The 15,018-nt window shown below is 48.5% G+C and overlaps 1 protein-coding gene across 1 annotated transcript in view; it reads right to left on the reverse strand.

The window, feature by feature from the left end:
* Nucleotides 1–123: 123 nt before the first annotated feature.
* The window catches only part of LOC134647506 (insulin receptor-like), a 136,140-nt gene continuing 121,245 nt past the window's right edge, over nucleotides 124–15,018 (reverse strand). The window contains 6 exon segments of the mRNA XM_063501857.1: nucleotides 124–341; nucleotides 3,766–4,012; nucleotides 5,268–5,348; nucleotides 5,834–6,052; nucleotides 7,719–7,950; nucleotides 9,374–9,462. Of these exon segments, the coding sequence (XP_063357927.1) occupies nucleotides 124–341; nucleotides 3,766–4,012; nucleotides 5,268–5,348; nucleotides 5,834–6,052; nucleotides 7,719–7,950; nucleotides 9,374–9,462 (1,086 nt within the window).

The following is a 15,018-nucleotide window of genomic DNA, read 5'->3' on the forward strand; positions in this document are numbered from 1 at the left end:
CGCACTCGCGGGTTCGGCGGCTCGTCGAATAATTCGCTAACTACGCTTACGGCTAGGATTCGAAGTCGGTCGGCTCGGCCGACGGACCGGAGGTAGATTCGGTTGGGCGGGGTCGGGGTGGCGCTAGCAGCCGTCGCGCAGCACGCCGTTGGGGCCGGGCTGCGGCTTGAGCGGCGGCTGCGGCTGCAGCGGCTCGGCGGCCGCGTCGTCTGACGCGTGCGAGCGCAGCGACGACAGCTCGCGCACCCACGAGGCCAGGCGGCCGGACACGCCGAACAGGTTGGAGCCCGAACCCGTCGCCACGGCGCCCACGTTCACGCCCGGCAGCTCCTGCTCCTCGTCTGCACCACAACAATCATCATTCATACTATTTACAGGTTGGAACTTCGCAACATACAGGTAACCAGGTATCACATTTCCGGAGATACGTTCCATATTAGGGTAACATTCCATTTCTGACCGCAGCTGCACTACTGGTACTGAACGCGTCGCTGTTACTATCAATTTCCATAGTAAAATGAACAGTAGTGCAGCTGTGATTGGGAATGGAATGTCACCTTTAGAAATTTGTATATGGCGTAAGGTTTGCAGTGACATTAATTACAGATGTAGTATGTAGTGCATTCGTTATTTACGATACAAGTGCGGAAAAAAGGAAATTCGAAACGAGTGGCGATAAATTAAAACACGACCGAAGGGAGTGTTTTAAATCGACACAAGTTGCGAATTACCTATTCGCACGTGTATCGTACAACGTTTTACAGTACATATGGCCCTTTAAACTTTTGACATAGGTACACACGAAAAGTGCTATTTTACGCACTAGTGCGGAAAAGTAGCCCCATATGTACTGTAATAACTATTTCCATCGTTTCACGGAAACTTACGAACGTGTCTTGCTATTTCAGTCATTATCGGTACACAAAATACCTACTGAAGCATGATAAATACGCACGTTTCCGAGGAAATACGATGGAAAACCATTATGCACTACATCTGTACTTTGCGTTTGCAAACATGTTCGTTTGTTTTTTTTAATTAGAAATAACATAATAATATATTTAACGTATAACATAATAATATATTTTTCGATTAAAAATAAATATTGAATAAAACGCAACGAGGGCTCTTCAATTGTGATTTAGATACATGATGTGACATTACACAGCCCTAATTAGAAACAACTATTTAGAAAGTAAGCGAATATATACTAGCAAATAATAATGAAACAGATATGATGGTGGCACATATAACATGCGTCCACATTAGTAAAATACATCAAGCAAATTCCAAGTGACCACTTGCGTGTACCGATACACCACACTTGCTAGTAAATATCAAAAACACAAATTATTTAAGTATTTGATTTATAAATAAAAAAGTGGCATCACGTCTATAGATGATAATTAAACAAATCCAATATAACTGTCTCCAGAGGGGCTACCGCGAAAACCGTATTTCGCAAATTGCGGGGATCATTCTCTTTTACTCCAATGAAGGCGTAATTAGAGTGACAGAGGAAAATTCCCGCAATTTGCGAAATACGGTTTTCGCGGTAGATCCTCAGATTGTCCGTTGTTCGACTTGTTTGTCAACTCGACAGGGTTGACTACCAATGAATTTAGTATATATAGCGTATCGTATTTAAGCAATACAAATATCCTTTATTGATTTAATTGCTTAGTAAAATGTGTGAGAAGGGGAAAGTCAAGCCTATCAAACAATAGTTGCTATAGTGAGCGTCGTTACCGCCATGCAAATATAGTTACTTACGATAGATCAGCAAGGGGCCTGCTCGGAGCCTTCTGAGGCATGACGTGAGAAAAAAGAAGCGCTCTACGTAAACGCGATTTTGGCCAAGAGAACGAATCAGCATTTTTTACTTTGTTTTTAAAGGTTCTTCCAGATCTGGCGGTTTGCGAACCGCTCTGGGCATCAGTTGAACTATCCCAGTTGGCGAGCCATTCGCAGGCACATTCGGGAAGCGTTCGTCAGACCTGGATGTATACTTGGTCAACCAGATCTTGACAGTAGAAAAAGACGGCAAATTTAAAAAAAACCGGTCAAGTGCGAGTCGGACTCGCGCACGGAGGGTTCCGCACCATCAACAAAAAATAGAGCAAAACAAGCAAAAAAATGGTCACCCATCCAAGTACTGACTCCGCCCGACGTTGCTTAACTTCGGTCAAAAATCACGTTTGTTGTACGGGAGCCCCACTTAAATATTTATTTTATTCTGTTTTTAGTATTTGTTGTTATAGCGGCAACAGAAATACATCATCTGTGAAAATTTCAACTGTCTAGCTATCACGGTTCGTGAGATACAGCCTGGTGACAGACGGACGGACGGACGGACGGACGGACGGACGGACGGACGGACGGACGGACGGACGGACAGCGGAGTCTTAGTAATAAGGTCCCGTTTTTTCCCTTTGGGTACGGAACCCTAAAAATGTAGGCGCGAAGGGATATCGTTCCATAGAAAATTTTAATTTCGCGCCTTTTTTTACTGACAAGGTTTGGTTGACCAGCTATATGTTTTTTTTTAAGCAAGAATTCAGTCGTTTGGTTTTGCACTTTTACTTCACTACATAGTATAAAACAATGTCGCTTCCCGCTGTCTGTCTGTATGTATGCTTAGATCTTTAAAACTATGCAACGGATTTTGATGCGGTATTTTTTAATAGATAGAGTGATTCAAGAGGAAGGTTCATGTATAATTTGTTAACCCGTGCGAAGCTGGGGCGGGTCGCTAGTTCTGTATAAAGTAAAAATACATTTTTTCATTGTACTGGAACCATGTAATAATAAAAAACGCATTCTATAAATCTAACTCTAATAACAAATTATACAACCCACTCCATGACCACATGATTGTCAAAAACATGCACGATATAGTTAATATTTTGGCTTAAAATAAATAATAAATTTCAGCGATCAGCAGGAATCGAATGTGACGGAAGGTCTACTATTACAAGCCTTTACTTTTGGTTCGGGGAAAATAAGTGGGAGAGATAATGACCATAAAATCCTGCCCGCGAAAAGGAAGCACGAGAGCTGTGACCCTTGAATCAAAACTAATAAATAATTAGGTCGGTACTGTAGGTGGGCGTTTTTTTTTTGTTGTCCCCTACACTATTTTTTCAAATTTGGGATCATTTATGTTATTTCTACTCAGAATCACGAGCTCTATCTATCCTAATAGGATAAAAAAAAGTGTCCTAAGGTTCTTATTTCCATTACGTCACCATTTTTAGGGTTCCGTACCCAAAGGGTAAAAACGGGACCCTATTACTAAGACTCCGCTGTCCGTCCGTCCGTCCGGCCGTCCGTCCGTCCGTCCGTCCGTCCGTCACCAGGCTGTATCTCACGAACCGTGATAGCTAGACAGTTGAAATTTTCACAGATGATGTATTTCTGTTGCCGCTATAACAACAAATACAAAAAAAAAAAAAGATTTAAGTGGGGCTCCCATACAACAAACGTGATTTTTGACCGAAGTTAAGCAACGTCGGGCGGGGTCAGTACTTGGATGGGTGACCGTTTTTTTGCTTGTTTTGCTCTATTTTTTGTTGATGGCGCGGAACCCTCCGCGCGTGAGTCCGATTCGCATTTGGCCGGTTTTTCATAGACTTTGTATGGCGGTCGCAGAATGGGAAGATCGAAAAATGTATGGAAATTTTGGGACACTTTTTTTATTAGGATAGAAAGAGCTCGTGCTTCAAAAAAAGTTTAGGGGACAAAAAAAAACGCCCAGGTACTGACCTTGAGCAGCCCGCTGCAGCGCGAAGAGCTCCTGCCCCTGCGGCGTGTGGAAAAAGGAGCGGTGTCGGAAGTAGGGCGCGGCCGTGGAGCAGAGGTCGTTGACCAGCTGCAGGAAAGTGGGCCGCTGCTGCGGCCGGTGCGCCCAGCACGCGCGCATCAGCTCGTACAGCCGGTCCGGGCAGTGCTCCGGCCGCTCCATAACGCCGCCCTCAACCACGTACCGCAGCACTTGCTCGTTCGACAGACCCTGTACACGCACACCGATTATATTCCTAAAGCCCTTGCTACACGGTCGCCGACAAGCCTTCTAACCGTCTGACCTTGGTCTGACCTTGGTCAGTATTGGTCAAATTTTGTTGGAAACAACTGTCTACACGGTCCGTCCAGACCAAGGTCACGCGGTCTGAGGGGCTTGTCGGCGACCGTGTAGCAAGGGCTTTACCCTCATGAAGCTCGTACGAGACTATTAGGCAATAGGCTAAATGACTAATTTTTTTTATGGTATCAATCGATCGGGTTTGTTTTTAGGATCAAATGTCTATATGGGACCCATTGCATTAAAGTAACACAAAAGTCAGAAATTGTAGTCGAAGGCCGACAGTCGCACTTCACTCGCGAAACGCCCTATACAAAACGGCCAGAGGCCGTGACGTCATCGCCCACGTTGTAGTATGGACAAAACAAGAAAATTGCGTTTTTGTCGGTGAAATATTGCGTTTATGTATATAGTTGCTATACAATATTTTTTTGGATGAAATGTAAGGAATCGAATGGTATCCTTACTTTTATCGTTTTTGGAAAAAAAACACTTAAATTTGGAAACTTTCAGGTCCTGTATTTTTGTAATTTTTCAATATTTTATTTTAATATCCACATTATTGTGATAAATTGCTCGTTTGCTATCTATTTTACTGTTATACAATTCAACATGTGTCATCATCCCTATTGAATTTGAAATCAATACTATAGAAAATAAGGTTGAATTTGTTTCTGTTAAAAATGGTTTAGATCACACTAGAGCAGCCATACTCTTAAGTGTGTTCCGCGGAACCCTAGGGTTCCGCGACACCCCTGCACGGGTACCGCAAGAATTTAGAGCACTATGCTTTAGTTGCCTCGAAAAATTTTACTGTGCCGCCACCGTATTGTAGGGTTCCATCAAGTATTTCGCTTTCCAAAAGGGTTCCGTCCAAATTTTTTATTAGAACCGCTGCACTAAAGTAATTAGCACCAGAGGACGGTGGGACTTAGAAGATCAAATCACATTATCGACACACTAGGGGTGCAACAGAAGTAGTTAAGCGGGTGAGGTTGTCAAAATAAGCTGCACATAGCCAGCGCATGTACCTGCCTACGTAATTGTAATTCGTTATAGTTAGCTCGTATGGAAATTTTGACAGTTTCGTATGCACGCAGCTGCCGGCGCTATATTTAACGTTTCGGTTTTTTACGAAATCGAGTAGGGGACAGGGATATTTATATGTTTTTATGTTCGCAAATACCTGATATGGCTGCATGGCGAGCGTGGCCATCTCCCATAAGACGACCCCGAAACTCCAAATGTCACTACTACTTGAAAACACCTGAAATATTAACAAAATAGTTTTAAACACCCATTTATTTAGTTAAAATCAAAAGCAATGACGCTGTCGGTCTAAAGTCGGACCACGCTAAGTTTTCATGCCAAGTGCTAAAGTGTCATTCAATAGAACTTGCTAACTATGTAAACAAACCGCCATACTAAAATTGACCCTAAATGTCAATTTACTAGTAACTTTTGTTTACATAGTTAGCTAGTTCTATTGGATGACACTTTACGTCAAGTATGGAATGTGTGCAATGTTAGCGTGGTCAGACTCACAGTCTACAAATTTAAATGTCTAAACACACAGTTGTAACTGAAATTAAGATTTTATGTGGCTTTATTGAAACTATACTACAGTGAGTTTAAATCTACTTCCTGACAATCGACAATCTCATCATTGTCCTTAATAAATAAATGCCATAAGTAAGCATTTTTAAAAACACACAATATTAAAAGATTGTTCACGTAATTAAAATAACTCACCCCATCTTTTAAGCTCTCGGGGCTCATCCACCTAACGGGTAGCAGGCCCTTAGAGCCTTTCCTATAATAATCAGTCTCATAAATGTCTCTGGTCATGCCGAAGTCCCCCACTTTGACCGTCAGGTCCCCGGCGACCATACAGTTCCGCGCCGCTAGATCGCGGTGCACGAATTTTTTGGCCGATAGGTAGGCCATACCGTCGGCTATTTCTATAGCCATCTGAAACAAATACGAAACATCATCATCAGATGATGAAGATTCCTCGCGTTGTCCCGGCATTTTGCCACGGCTCATGGGAGCCAGGGGTCCGCTTGACAACTAATCCCAGTGATTGGCGTGGGCACTAGTTTTTACGAAAGCGACTTCCATCTGACCTTCCAACCCAGAGGGTAAACTAGGCCCGTATTGGGATTAGTCCGGTTTCCTCACGATGTTTTCTTTCACCGAAAAGCGACTGGTAAATATCAAATGATATTTCGTACATAAGTTCCGAAAAACTCATTGGTACGAGCCGGGGTTTGAACCCGCGACCTCCGACCGCGAAATACAAAACATATAAAAGGTTGTTTACAAGGTTCAGGGCGACTTTGTCCACAGTTATATTTAATCACCTTCTTATGTTGTCCTCATTGCCATATGGTTCCACTGTCCTGTGTGACCTGTGTCGTAGACATTTATGTATATGTCGGCGGCCGATCGTAAGATCAGGCAGATCATAATGTTCCTGTGTAATGTGTTGACGATAGTGACATTAAACCAATATATAGGTAGGATAGGTTGCTTTAGATGCCCGAAGGGCAAACTGCCCAGAAATAGGAGCCGGCGCTCCGTCGACCCAGGGAACGGGTCAAAGATTTTCACGTTTCACGATATGTTTAGGAATTTCACAATATGCCTGATCTTACGATCGGCCGCCGACATATAAAACTGTATGCTGACGACATGGCATTGTAGAAGATTTAAAAAGGTGATAAAATAGGATTTTGTACGAAATCGTCTTGATCGGTTACAATAAGTCGCGATTTTCTTGACAGTTTCACAGAAATGTCTCCTTGGTCATTTTTTAAGATGCAGATTCGTCACAAGATGCTTTGTTGTAGTTAAGCTTTATTTTACTGTCATTTCATTAGGTACATTTCGTTTATTTATTTTATTACGTGACATTTTGTTCTATGCGTGACTTCAACTCTGATGCCGACAATAGTTATTTGTACAACAAGAGATCAAAGTTTGATATTCCTTCGAGTGCTTATTTTGAGTCCCGTGCAAGCGAAAGATTCTATACTATCTAATTTAGAATCTTGAGTGTAGTAAGGGACTCAAAAGCGCACGAGATGTAAATAACTTTGATCTCGTTTAGTTCACACAACTTTTCACCTCAGCAGTGAGAACATATTAGAGAACCCGAAAAATGTATTCCTTTTTCATCACTTACCTATTCACTCATGTTTTCTTAAAATATACCAACAATTAAGTTTTCACCTCAGCAGCTCGAACAAGGGTACTTTGCTACTTAAAAACAGTGAGCAAAATCGCATTTTGCTCATTTTGTCTCACTCAGTGATGCGCTTTTGAGTCCCTTACTACGCTCAAGATTCTAAATTAGATAGTATAGAATCTTTCGCTTGCACGGGACTCAAAATAAGCACTCGAAGAAATATCAAACTTTGATCTCTTGTTGTACAAATAACTATTTCACCTCAGCAGCTCGAACAAGGGTACTTTGATACTTAAAAACAGTGAGCAAAATGCGATTTTGCTCTCTGTTTTTAAGTAGCAAAGTACCCTTGTTCGAGCTGCTGAGGTGAAAAATAAATAGTGACTCTCAGCGCCATGTGGGCCACCGGTTGCCCACGAAACTCAATAAATATCCACAAAATGTCACCTGCAGTATGTTCTGCAGCGTGGGCGGCGGCCCGGCCGACTCCTTCTTGGGCAGCGAGTTGTCGGACTCGGGGCGGTGCGACCGCAGGTAGGTCTTGAGGTCCCCGTGCTCCATCAGCTCCATCACCACCAGCGTGGGCTGTCCGCGGGACACCACGCCCAGCAGCCGCACCACGTGGAACGTGTCGAACGCCTTCATCACTGAAGCCTCGTTCAAGAACTCGATGCGCTCCCTGTACAAATATATTTATTTATTTATTATATTTTAGAAACATACAGTCGTTTACAAACAGTACTTATATCATAGAGAAATATAGTAAGACAAGAGTGCTCACTCCATACATCAGTTCAGACTATTAATTTTAGCGTCTACATCTAGCATCGAGTAGCGGAACTATCAGTACTGCTACTTGACAATAGATGTAGCACCGGCCGGAAAGTCTTATCTCAACAGCATAAGACTTTCCGGTCGGTGCTACATCTATTGTCAAGTAGCAGTACTGATAGTTCCGCTACTCGATGCTAGATGCTAATAGTCTTTTTGGTACTAAAACTGATGTATGGAGTGAGCACTCTATGTATTTTTTTCTCTATGCTTATATATACAATATTGCTTAAGTTTAGACCTAGAGTTTCATTTGTTACATAAAATCAACAGTCTGTTTTTTTTTAAAGATTACAATTTTAAATGTTACCCAAAACTAAACATTTGAGAGCGTAAAGAAAGGAAAACATGCATTATTACCTAAAGAAAAGCACGTTTTAAAGTATTAGTGGAACAAGTAAATATATCTATGTTAGAGAGCTTGTCATTTTCGTTAAATAGTTTGCAGGCACGTCTTATGAATATATTTTGTGCATAACACGTTCTACTGTTGGGAATCGAGAATAACCTTTTCTTCTGACAGTGGCGCTGACGTCTACGAGGAAATATACCTTGAACTCATACCAGACGAGACACGTAATGACACGGAATTTTAGGAACAAAAATTTAATAACAGGTAGGGAGTTCTTATACCTATCGAATATCGTTAATCTAGTTATCTGCCTCATTATCGCTCGAATATGCAAAAGTGATAGAGAGGTTAGACAACGAAATTTCGATTTTTCTTGTTTCGTGATAGACCCTCAGATTGTGATGGATTGTGGTAGTGGCGCCCCCTACGCAGAATGTCGCGTAATAATATTAATTTACAGTTACAAACGAAGCTGAGCTGATTAAATTTATCGATATAGGAACTCCCTGCCTGTCATTAAATTTTGCCCCCTGGAATCTGATGTATAACGAGAAATGTTTCGATTGTTATTGGTCTTCCTGAACTGTTTGTCCTTAAAATGGTAAAATTCATAGATCATTGAAAATATGCATTTTTTCTGATGAATACACATAGCTCATGTCGAATTAATAACTAATATCTGGGAGACCGAGCAAAGCTCGGAAAACATATAAAACTCAAAAATGCGCGTTTTCCCAGCGATAAGACCTAGCTAGATCGATTTTTCGCCCCCGAAAACCCCCATATAGCAAATTTCAACTAAATCGTTAGAGCCGTTTCCGAGATCCCCGAAATATATACATATATAAATAAATATACAAGAATTGCTCGTTTAAAGGTATTAGATAGATTAGATAGATATCAGATTTTGAATAAATACCTGTCAGTGGCATGTTCATTGACAGTTTTCACAGCGCATCGAGTTTCTGGTTTTAATTTGTCAATGCCTTTCGCTATGCCTTCATATACCTGAAAATAAAAATAACGAGATTAATACAAATAACTGGACCCGTAAGCCAAACTTAAATTAGTACAAAAATATAAATACATAGTGTCTCAGACGATAGCAAATTGGCATAGATAGGCCCTTTGACATTCCAATCTAGAAATGAAAACTAGGTCTTAGTGAGGTAGGTATGCGTTTGGGAAATGAGTTTCGACTGCAAGAAATTGTGTTTCCATATCCTCTGTCCTCATCAAGGCAACTATAGTCCTTAATGTTAGCACGTACAGTAAGCGCCCCACCCTAAATAACCACGTCGCCGTACTAACTGTATAGAAAAGTGGACACTTAGGGCACCGACTGTACAGATGTATTGCATAATCCTTAACCATCGTATTATCACGGAAATTCACGAACGTGTTAGTGTAAGGCCTGAGTGGACGCTCGAAGCGGAGCGTTCGGCGAGGCGTGCAGCGTGGCGTCGGGCTCACAAGTAATTTGAGCAGCGTGTACTAAGGCCGCTCCTATACGTTTGCATTTGTTTAACATGCACGCCGCACGCCCCGCCCCGCGGCACGCCCAACTCGAGCGTCCACTCAGGCCTTACATTACACTTATGCTATTTCAGTCAGTCTCAGTACAAAAATACTGCAGTTGACTGACGAACGTATCCGAGAAAATACGATGGTAAAGGATTATGCACGTCTGTACTTAATCTTTACTTCTCGGCGCGCCAATAATATGTGACATTATCTATGAAAAGGGACCTTATTATCGATGGCGCTTACGCCATTATTAAAGAAGCTCCGATGTAAATATAATGTCGTGCGACACTGTGCGGCGTAAAGCTTTGGTTTCCTCCGAAAGCGGTGCCGTCATATAGCGGCCGTCTCCATACAAATACTACGACATCCATATTTAACCGTATTATTTAGTATGGAGACGGTCGCTATATGACGGCACCGCTATCCTAGGAAAACCGATCTTAAGCGCCATCGACAATAAGGTCCCTTTTCATAGATAATGTCCCATATGTATGCGAACAGTCCTCACCATGCCGAAGGATCCCTGTCCGAGCTCGCGCACCAGCTCGATGTTGGCGCGCGGCACCTCCCACTCGTCGGGCACGTACACCGTGGACACGTACTCCGGGTTGACGGACGCGACCAGCTTGTTGCCTTGGCCAGCACCACCACCACTATGTATGCGAACAGTCCTCACCATGCCGAAGGATCCCTGTCCGAGCTCGCGCACCAGCTCGATGTTGGCGCGCGGCACCTCCCACTCGTCGGGCACGTACACCGTGGACACGTACTCCGGGTTGACGGACGCGACCAGCTTGTTGCCTTGGCCAGCACCACCACCACTATGTATGCGAACAGTCCTCACCATGCCGAAGGATCCCTGTCCGAGCTCGCGCACCAGCTCGATGTTGGCGCGCGGCACCTCCCACTCGTCGGGCACGTACACCGTGGACACGTACTCCGGGTTGACGGACGCGACCAGCTTGTTGCCTTGGCCAGCACCACCACCACTATGTATGCGAACAGTCCTCACCATGCCGAAGGATCCCTGTCCGAGCTCGCGCACCAGCTCGATGTTGGCGCGCGGCACCTCCCACTCGTCGGGCACGTACACCGTGGACACGTACTCCGGGTTGACGGACGCGACCAGCTTGTTGCCTTGGCCAGCACCACCACCACTATGTATGCGAACAGTCCTCACCATGCCGAAGGATCCCTGTCCGAGCTCGCGCACCAGCTCGATGTTGGCGCGCGGCACCTCCCACTCGTCGGGCACGTACACCGTGGACACGTACTCCGGGTTGACGGACGCGACCAGCTTGTTGCCTTGGCCAGCACCACCACCACTATGTATGCGAACAGTCCTCACCATGCCGAAGGATCCCTGTCCGAGCTCGCGCACCAGCTCGATGTTGGCGCGCGGCACCTCCCACTCGTCGGGCACGTACACCGTGGACACGTACTCCGGGTTGACGGACGCGACCAGCTTGTTGCCTTGGCCAGCACCACCACCACTATGTATGCGAACAGTCCTCACCATGCCGAAGGATCCCTGTCCGAGCTCGCGCACCAGCTCGATGTTGGCGCGCGGCACCTCCCACTCGTCGGGCACGTACACCGTGGACACGTACTCCGGGTTGACGGACGCGACCAGCTTGTTGCCTTGGCCAGCACCACCACCACTATGTATGCGAACAGTCCTCACCATGCCGAAGGATCCCTGTCCGAGCTCGCGCACCAGCTCGATGTTGGCGCGCGGCACCTCCCACTCGTCGGGCACGTACACCGTGGACACGTACTCCGGGTTGACGGACGCGACCAGCTTGTTGCCTTGGCCAGCACCACCACCACTATGTATGCGAACAGTCCTCACCATGCCGAAGGATCCCTGTCCGAGCTCGCGCACCAGCTCGATGTTGGCGCGCGGCACCTCCCACTCGTCGGGCACGTACACCGTGGACACGTACTCCGGGTTGACGGACGCGACCAGCTTGTTGCCTTGGCCAGCACCACCACCACTATGTATGCGAACAGTCCTCACCATGCCGAAGGATCCCTGTCCGAGCTCGCGCACCAGCTCGATGTTGGCGCGCGGCACCTCCCACTCGTCGGGCACGTACACCGTGGACACGTACTCCGGGTTGACGGACGCGACCAGCTTGTTGCCTTGGCCAGCACCACCACCACTATGTATGCGAACAGTCCTCACCATGCCGAAGGATCCCTGTCCGAGCTCGCGCACCAGCTCGATGTTGGCGCGCGGCACCTCCCACTCGTCGGGCACGTACACCGTGGACACGTACTCCGGGTTGACGGACGCGACCAGCTTGTTGCCTTGGCCAGCACCACCACCACTATGTATGCGAACAGTCCTCACCATGCCGAAGGATCCCTGTCCGAGCTCGCGCACCAGCTCGATGTTGGCGCGCGGCACCTCCCACTCGTCGGGCACGTACACCGTGGACACGTACTCCGGGTTGACGGACGCGACCAGCTTGTTGCCTTGGCCAGCACCACCACCACTATGTATGCGAACAGTCCTCACCATGCCGAAGGATCCCTGTCCGAGCTCGCGCACCAGCTCGATGTTGGCGCGCGGCACCTCCCACTCGTCGGGCACGTACACCGTGGACACGTACTCCGGGTTGACGGACGCGACCAGCTTGTTGCCTTGGCCAGCACCACCACCACTATGTATGCGAACAGTCCTCACCATGCCGAAGGATCCCTGTCCGAGCTCGCGCACCAGCTCGATGTTGGCGCGCGGCACCTCCCACTCGTCGGGCACGTACACCGTGGACACGTACTCCGGGTTGACGGACGCGACCAGCTTGTTGCCTTGGCCAGCACCACCACCACTATGTATGCGAACAGTCCTCACCATGCCGAAGGATCCCTGTCCGAGCTCGCGCACCAGCTCGATGTTGGCGCGCGGCACCTCCCACTCGTCGGGCACGTACACCGTGGACACGTACTCCGGGTTGACGGACGCGACCAGCTTGTTGCCTTGGCCAGCACCACCACCACTATGTATGCGAACAGTCCTCACCATGCCGAAGGATCCCTGTCCGAGCTCGCGCACCAGCTCGATGTTGGCGCGCGGCACCTCCCACTCGTCGGGCACGTACACCGTGGACACGTACTCCGGGTTGACGGACGCGACCAGCTTGTTGCCTTGGCCAGCACCACCACCACTATGTATGCGAACAGTCCTCACCATGCCGAAGGATCCCTGTCCGAGCTCGCGCACCAGCTCGATGTTGGCGCGCGGCACCTCCCACTCGTCGGGCACGTACACCGTGGACACGTACTCCGGGTTGACGGACGCGACCAGCTTGTTGCCTTGGCCAGCACCACCACCACTATGTATGCGAACAGTCCTCACCATGCCGAAGGATCCCTGTCCGAGCTCGCGCACCAGCTCGATGTTGGCGCGCGGCACCTCCCACTCGTCGGGCACGTACACCGTGGACACGTACTCCGGGTTGACGGACGCGACCAGCTTGTTGCCTTGGCCAGCACCACCACCACTATGTATGCGAACAGTCCTCACCATGCCGAAGGATCCCTGTCCGAGCTCGCGCACCAGCTCGATGTTGGCGCGCGGCACCTCCCACTCGTCGGGCACGTACACCGTGGACACGTACTCCGGGTTGACGGACGCGACCAGCTTGTTGCCTTGGCCAGCACCACCACCACTATGTATGCGAACAGTCCTCACCATGCCGAAGGATCCCTGTCCGAGCTCGCGCACCAGCTCGATGTTGGCGCGCGGCACCTCCCACTCGTCGGGCACGTACACCGTGGACACGTACTCCGGGTTGACGGACGCGACCAGCTTGTTGCCTTGGCCAGCACCACCACCACTATGTATGCGAACAGTCCTCACCATGCCGAAGGATCCCTGTCCGAGCTCGCGCACCAGCTCGATGTTGGCGCGCGGCACCTCCCACTCGTCGGGCACGTACACCGTGGACACGTACTCCGGGTTGACGGACGCGACCAGCTTGTTGCCTTGGCCAGCACCACCACCACTATGTATGCGAACAGTCCTCACCATGCCGAAGGATCCCTGTCCGAGCTCGCGCACCAGCTCGATGTTGGCGCGCGGCACCTCCCACTCGTCGGGCACGTACACCGTGGACACGTACTCCGGGTTGACGGACGCGACCAGCTTGTTGCCTTGGCCAGCACCACCACCACTATGTATGCGAACAGTCCTCACCATGCCGAAGGATCCCTGTCCGAGCTCGCGCACCAGCTCGATGTTGGCGCGCGGCACCTCCCACTCGTCGGGCACGTACACCGTGGACACGTACTCCGGGTTGACGGACGCGACCAGCTTGTTGCCTTGGCCAGCACCACCACCACTATGTATGCGAACAGTCCTCACCATGCCGAAGGATCCCTGTCCGAGCTCGCGCACCAGCTCGATGTTGGCGCGCGGCACCTCCCACTCGTCGGGCACGTACACCGTGGACACGTACTCCGGGTTGACGGACGCGACCAGCTTGTTGCCTTGGCCAGCACCACCACCACTATGTATGCGAACAGTCCTCACCATGCCGAAGGATCCCTGTCCGAGCTCGCGCACCAGCTCGATGTTGGCGCGCGGCACCTCCCACTCGTCGGGCACGTACACCGTGGACACGTACTCCGGGTTGACGGACGCGACCAGCTTGTTGCCTTGGCCAGCACCACCACCACTATGTATGCGAACAGTCCTCACCATGCCGAAGGATCCCTGTCCGAGCTCGCGCACCAGCTCGATGTTGGCGCGCGGCACCTCCCACTCGTCGGGCACGTACACCGTGGACACGTACTCCGGGTTGACGGACGCGACCAGCTTGTTGCCTTGGCCAGCACCACCACCACTATGTATGCGAACAGTCCTCACCATGCCGAAGGATCCCTGTCCGAGCTCGCGCACCAGCTCGATGTTGGCGCGCGGCACCTCCCACTCGTCGGGCACGTACACCGTGGACACGTACTCCGGGTTGACGGACGCGACCAGCTTGTTGCCTTGGCCAGCACCACCACCACTATGTATGCGAACAG

This window comes from Cydia amplana, chromosome 4 (assembly GCF_948474715.1).
Source record: "Cydia amplana chromosome 4, ilCydAmpl1.1, whole genome shotgun sequence".
NCBI lineage: Eukaryota > Metazoa > Arthropoda > Insecta > Lepidoptera > Tortricidae > Cydia > Cydia amplana.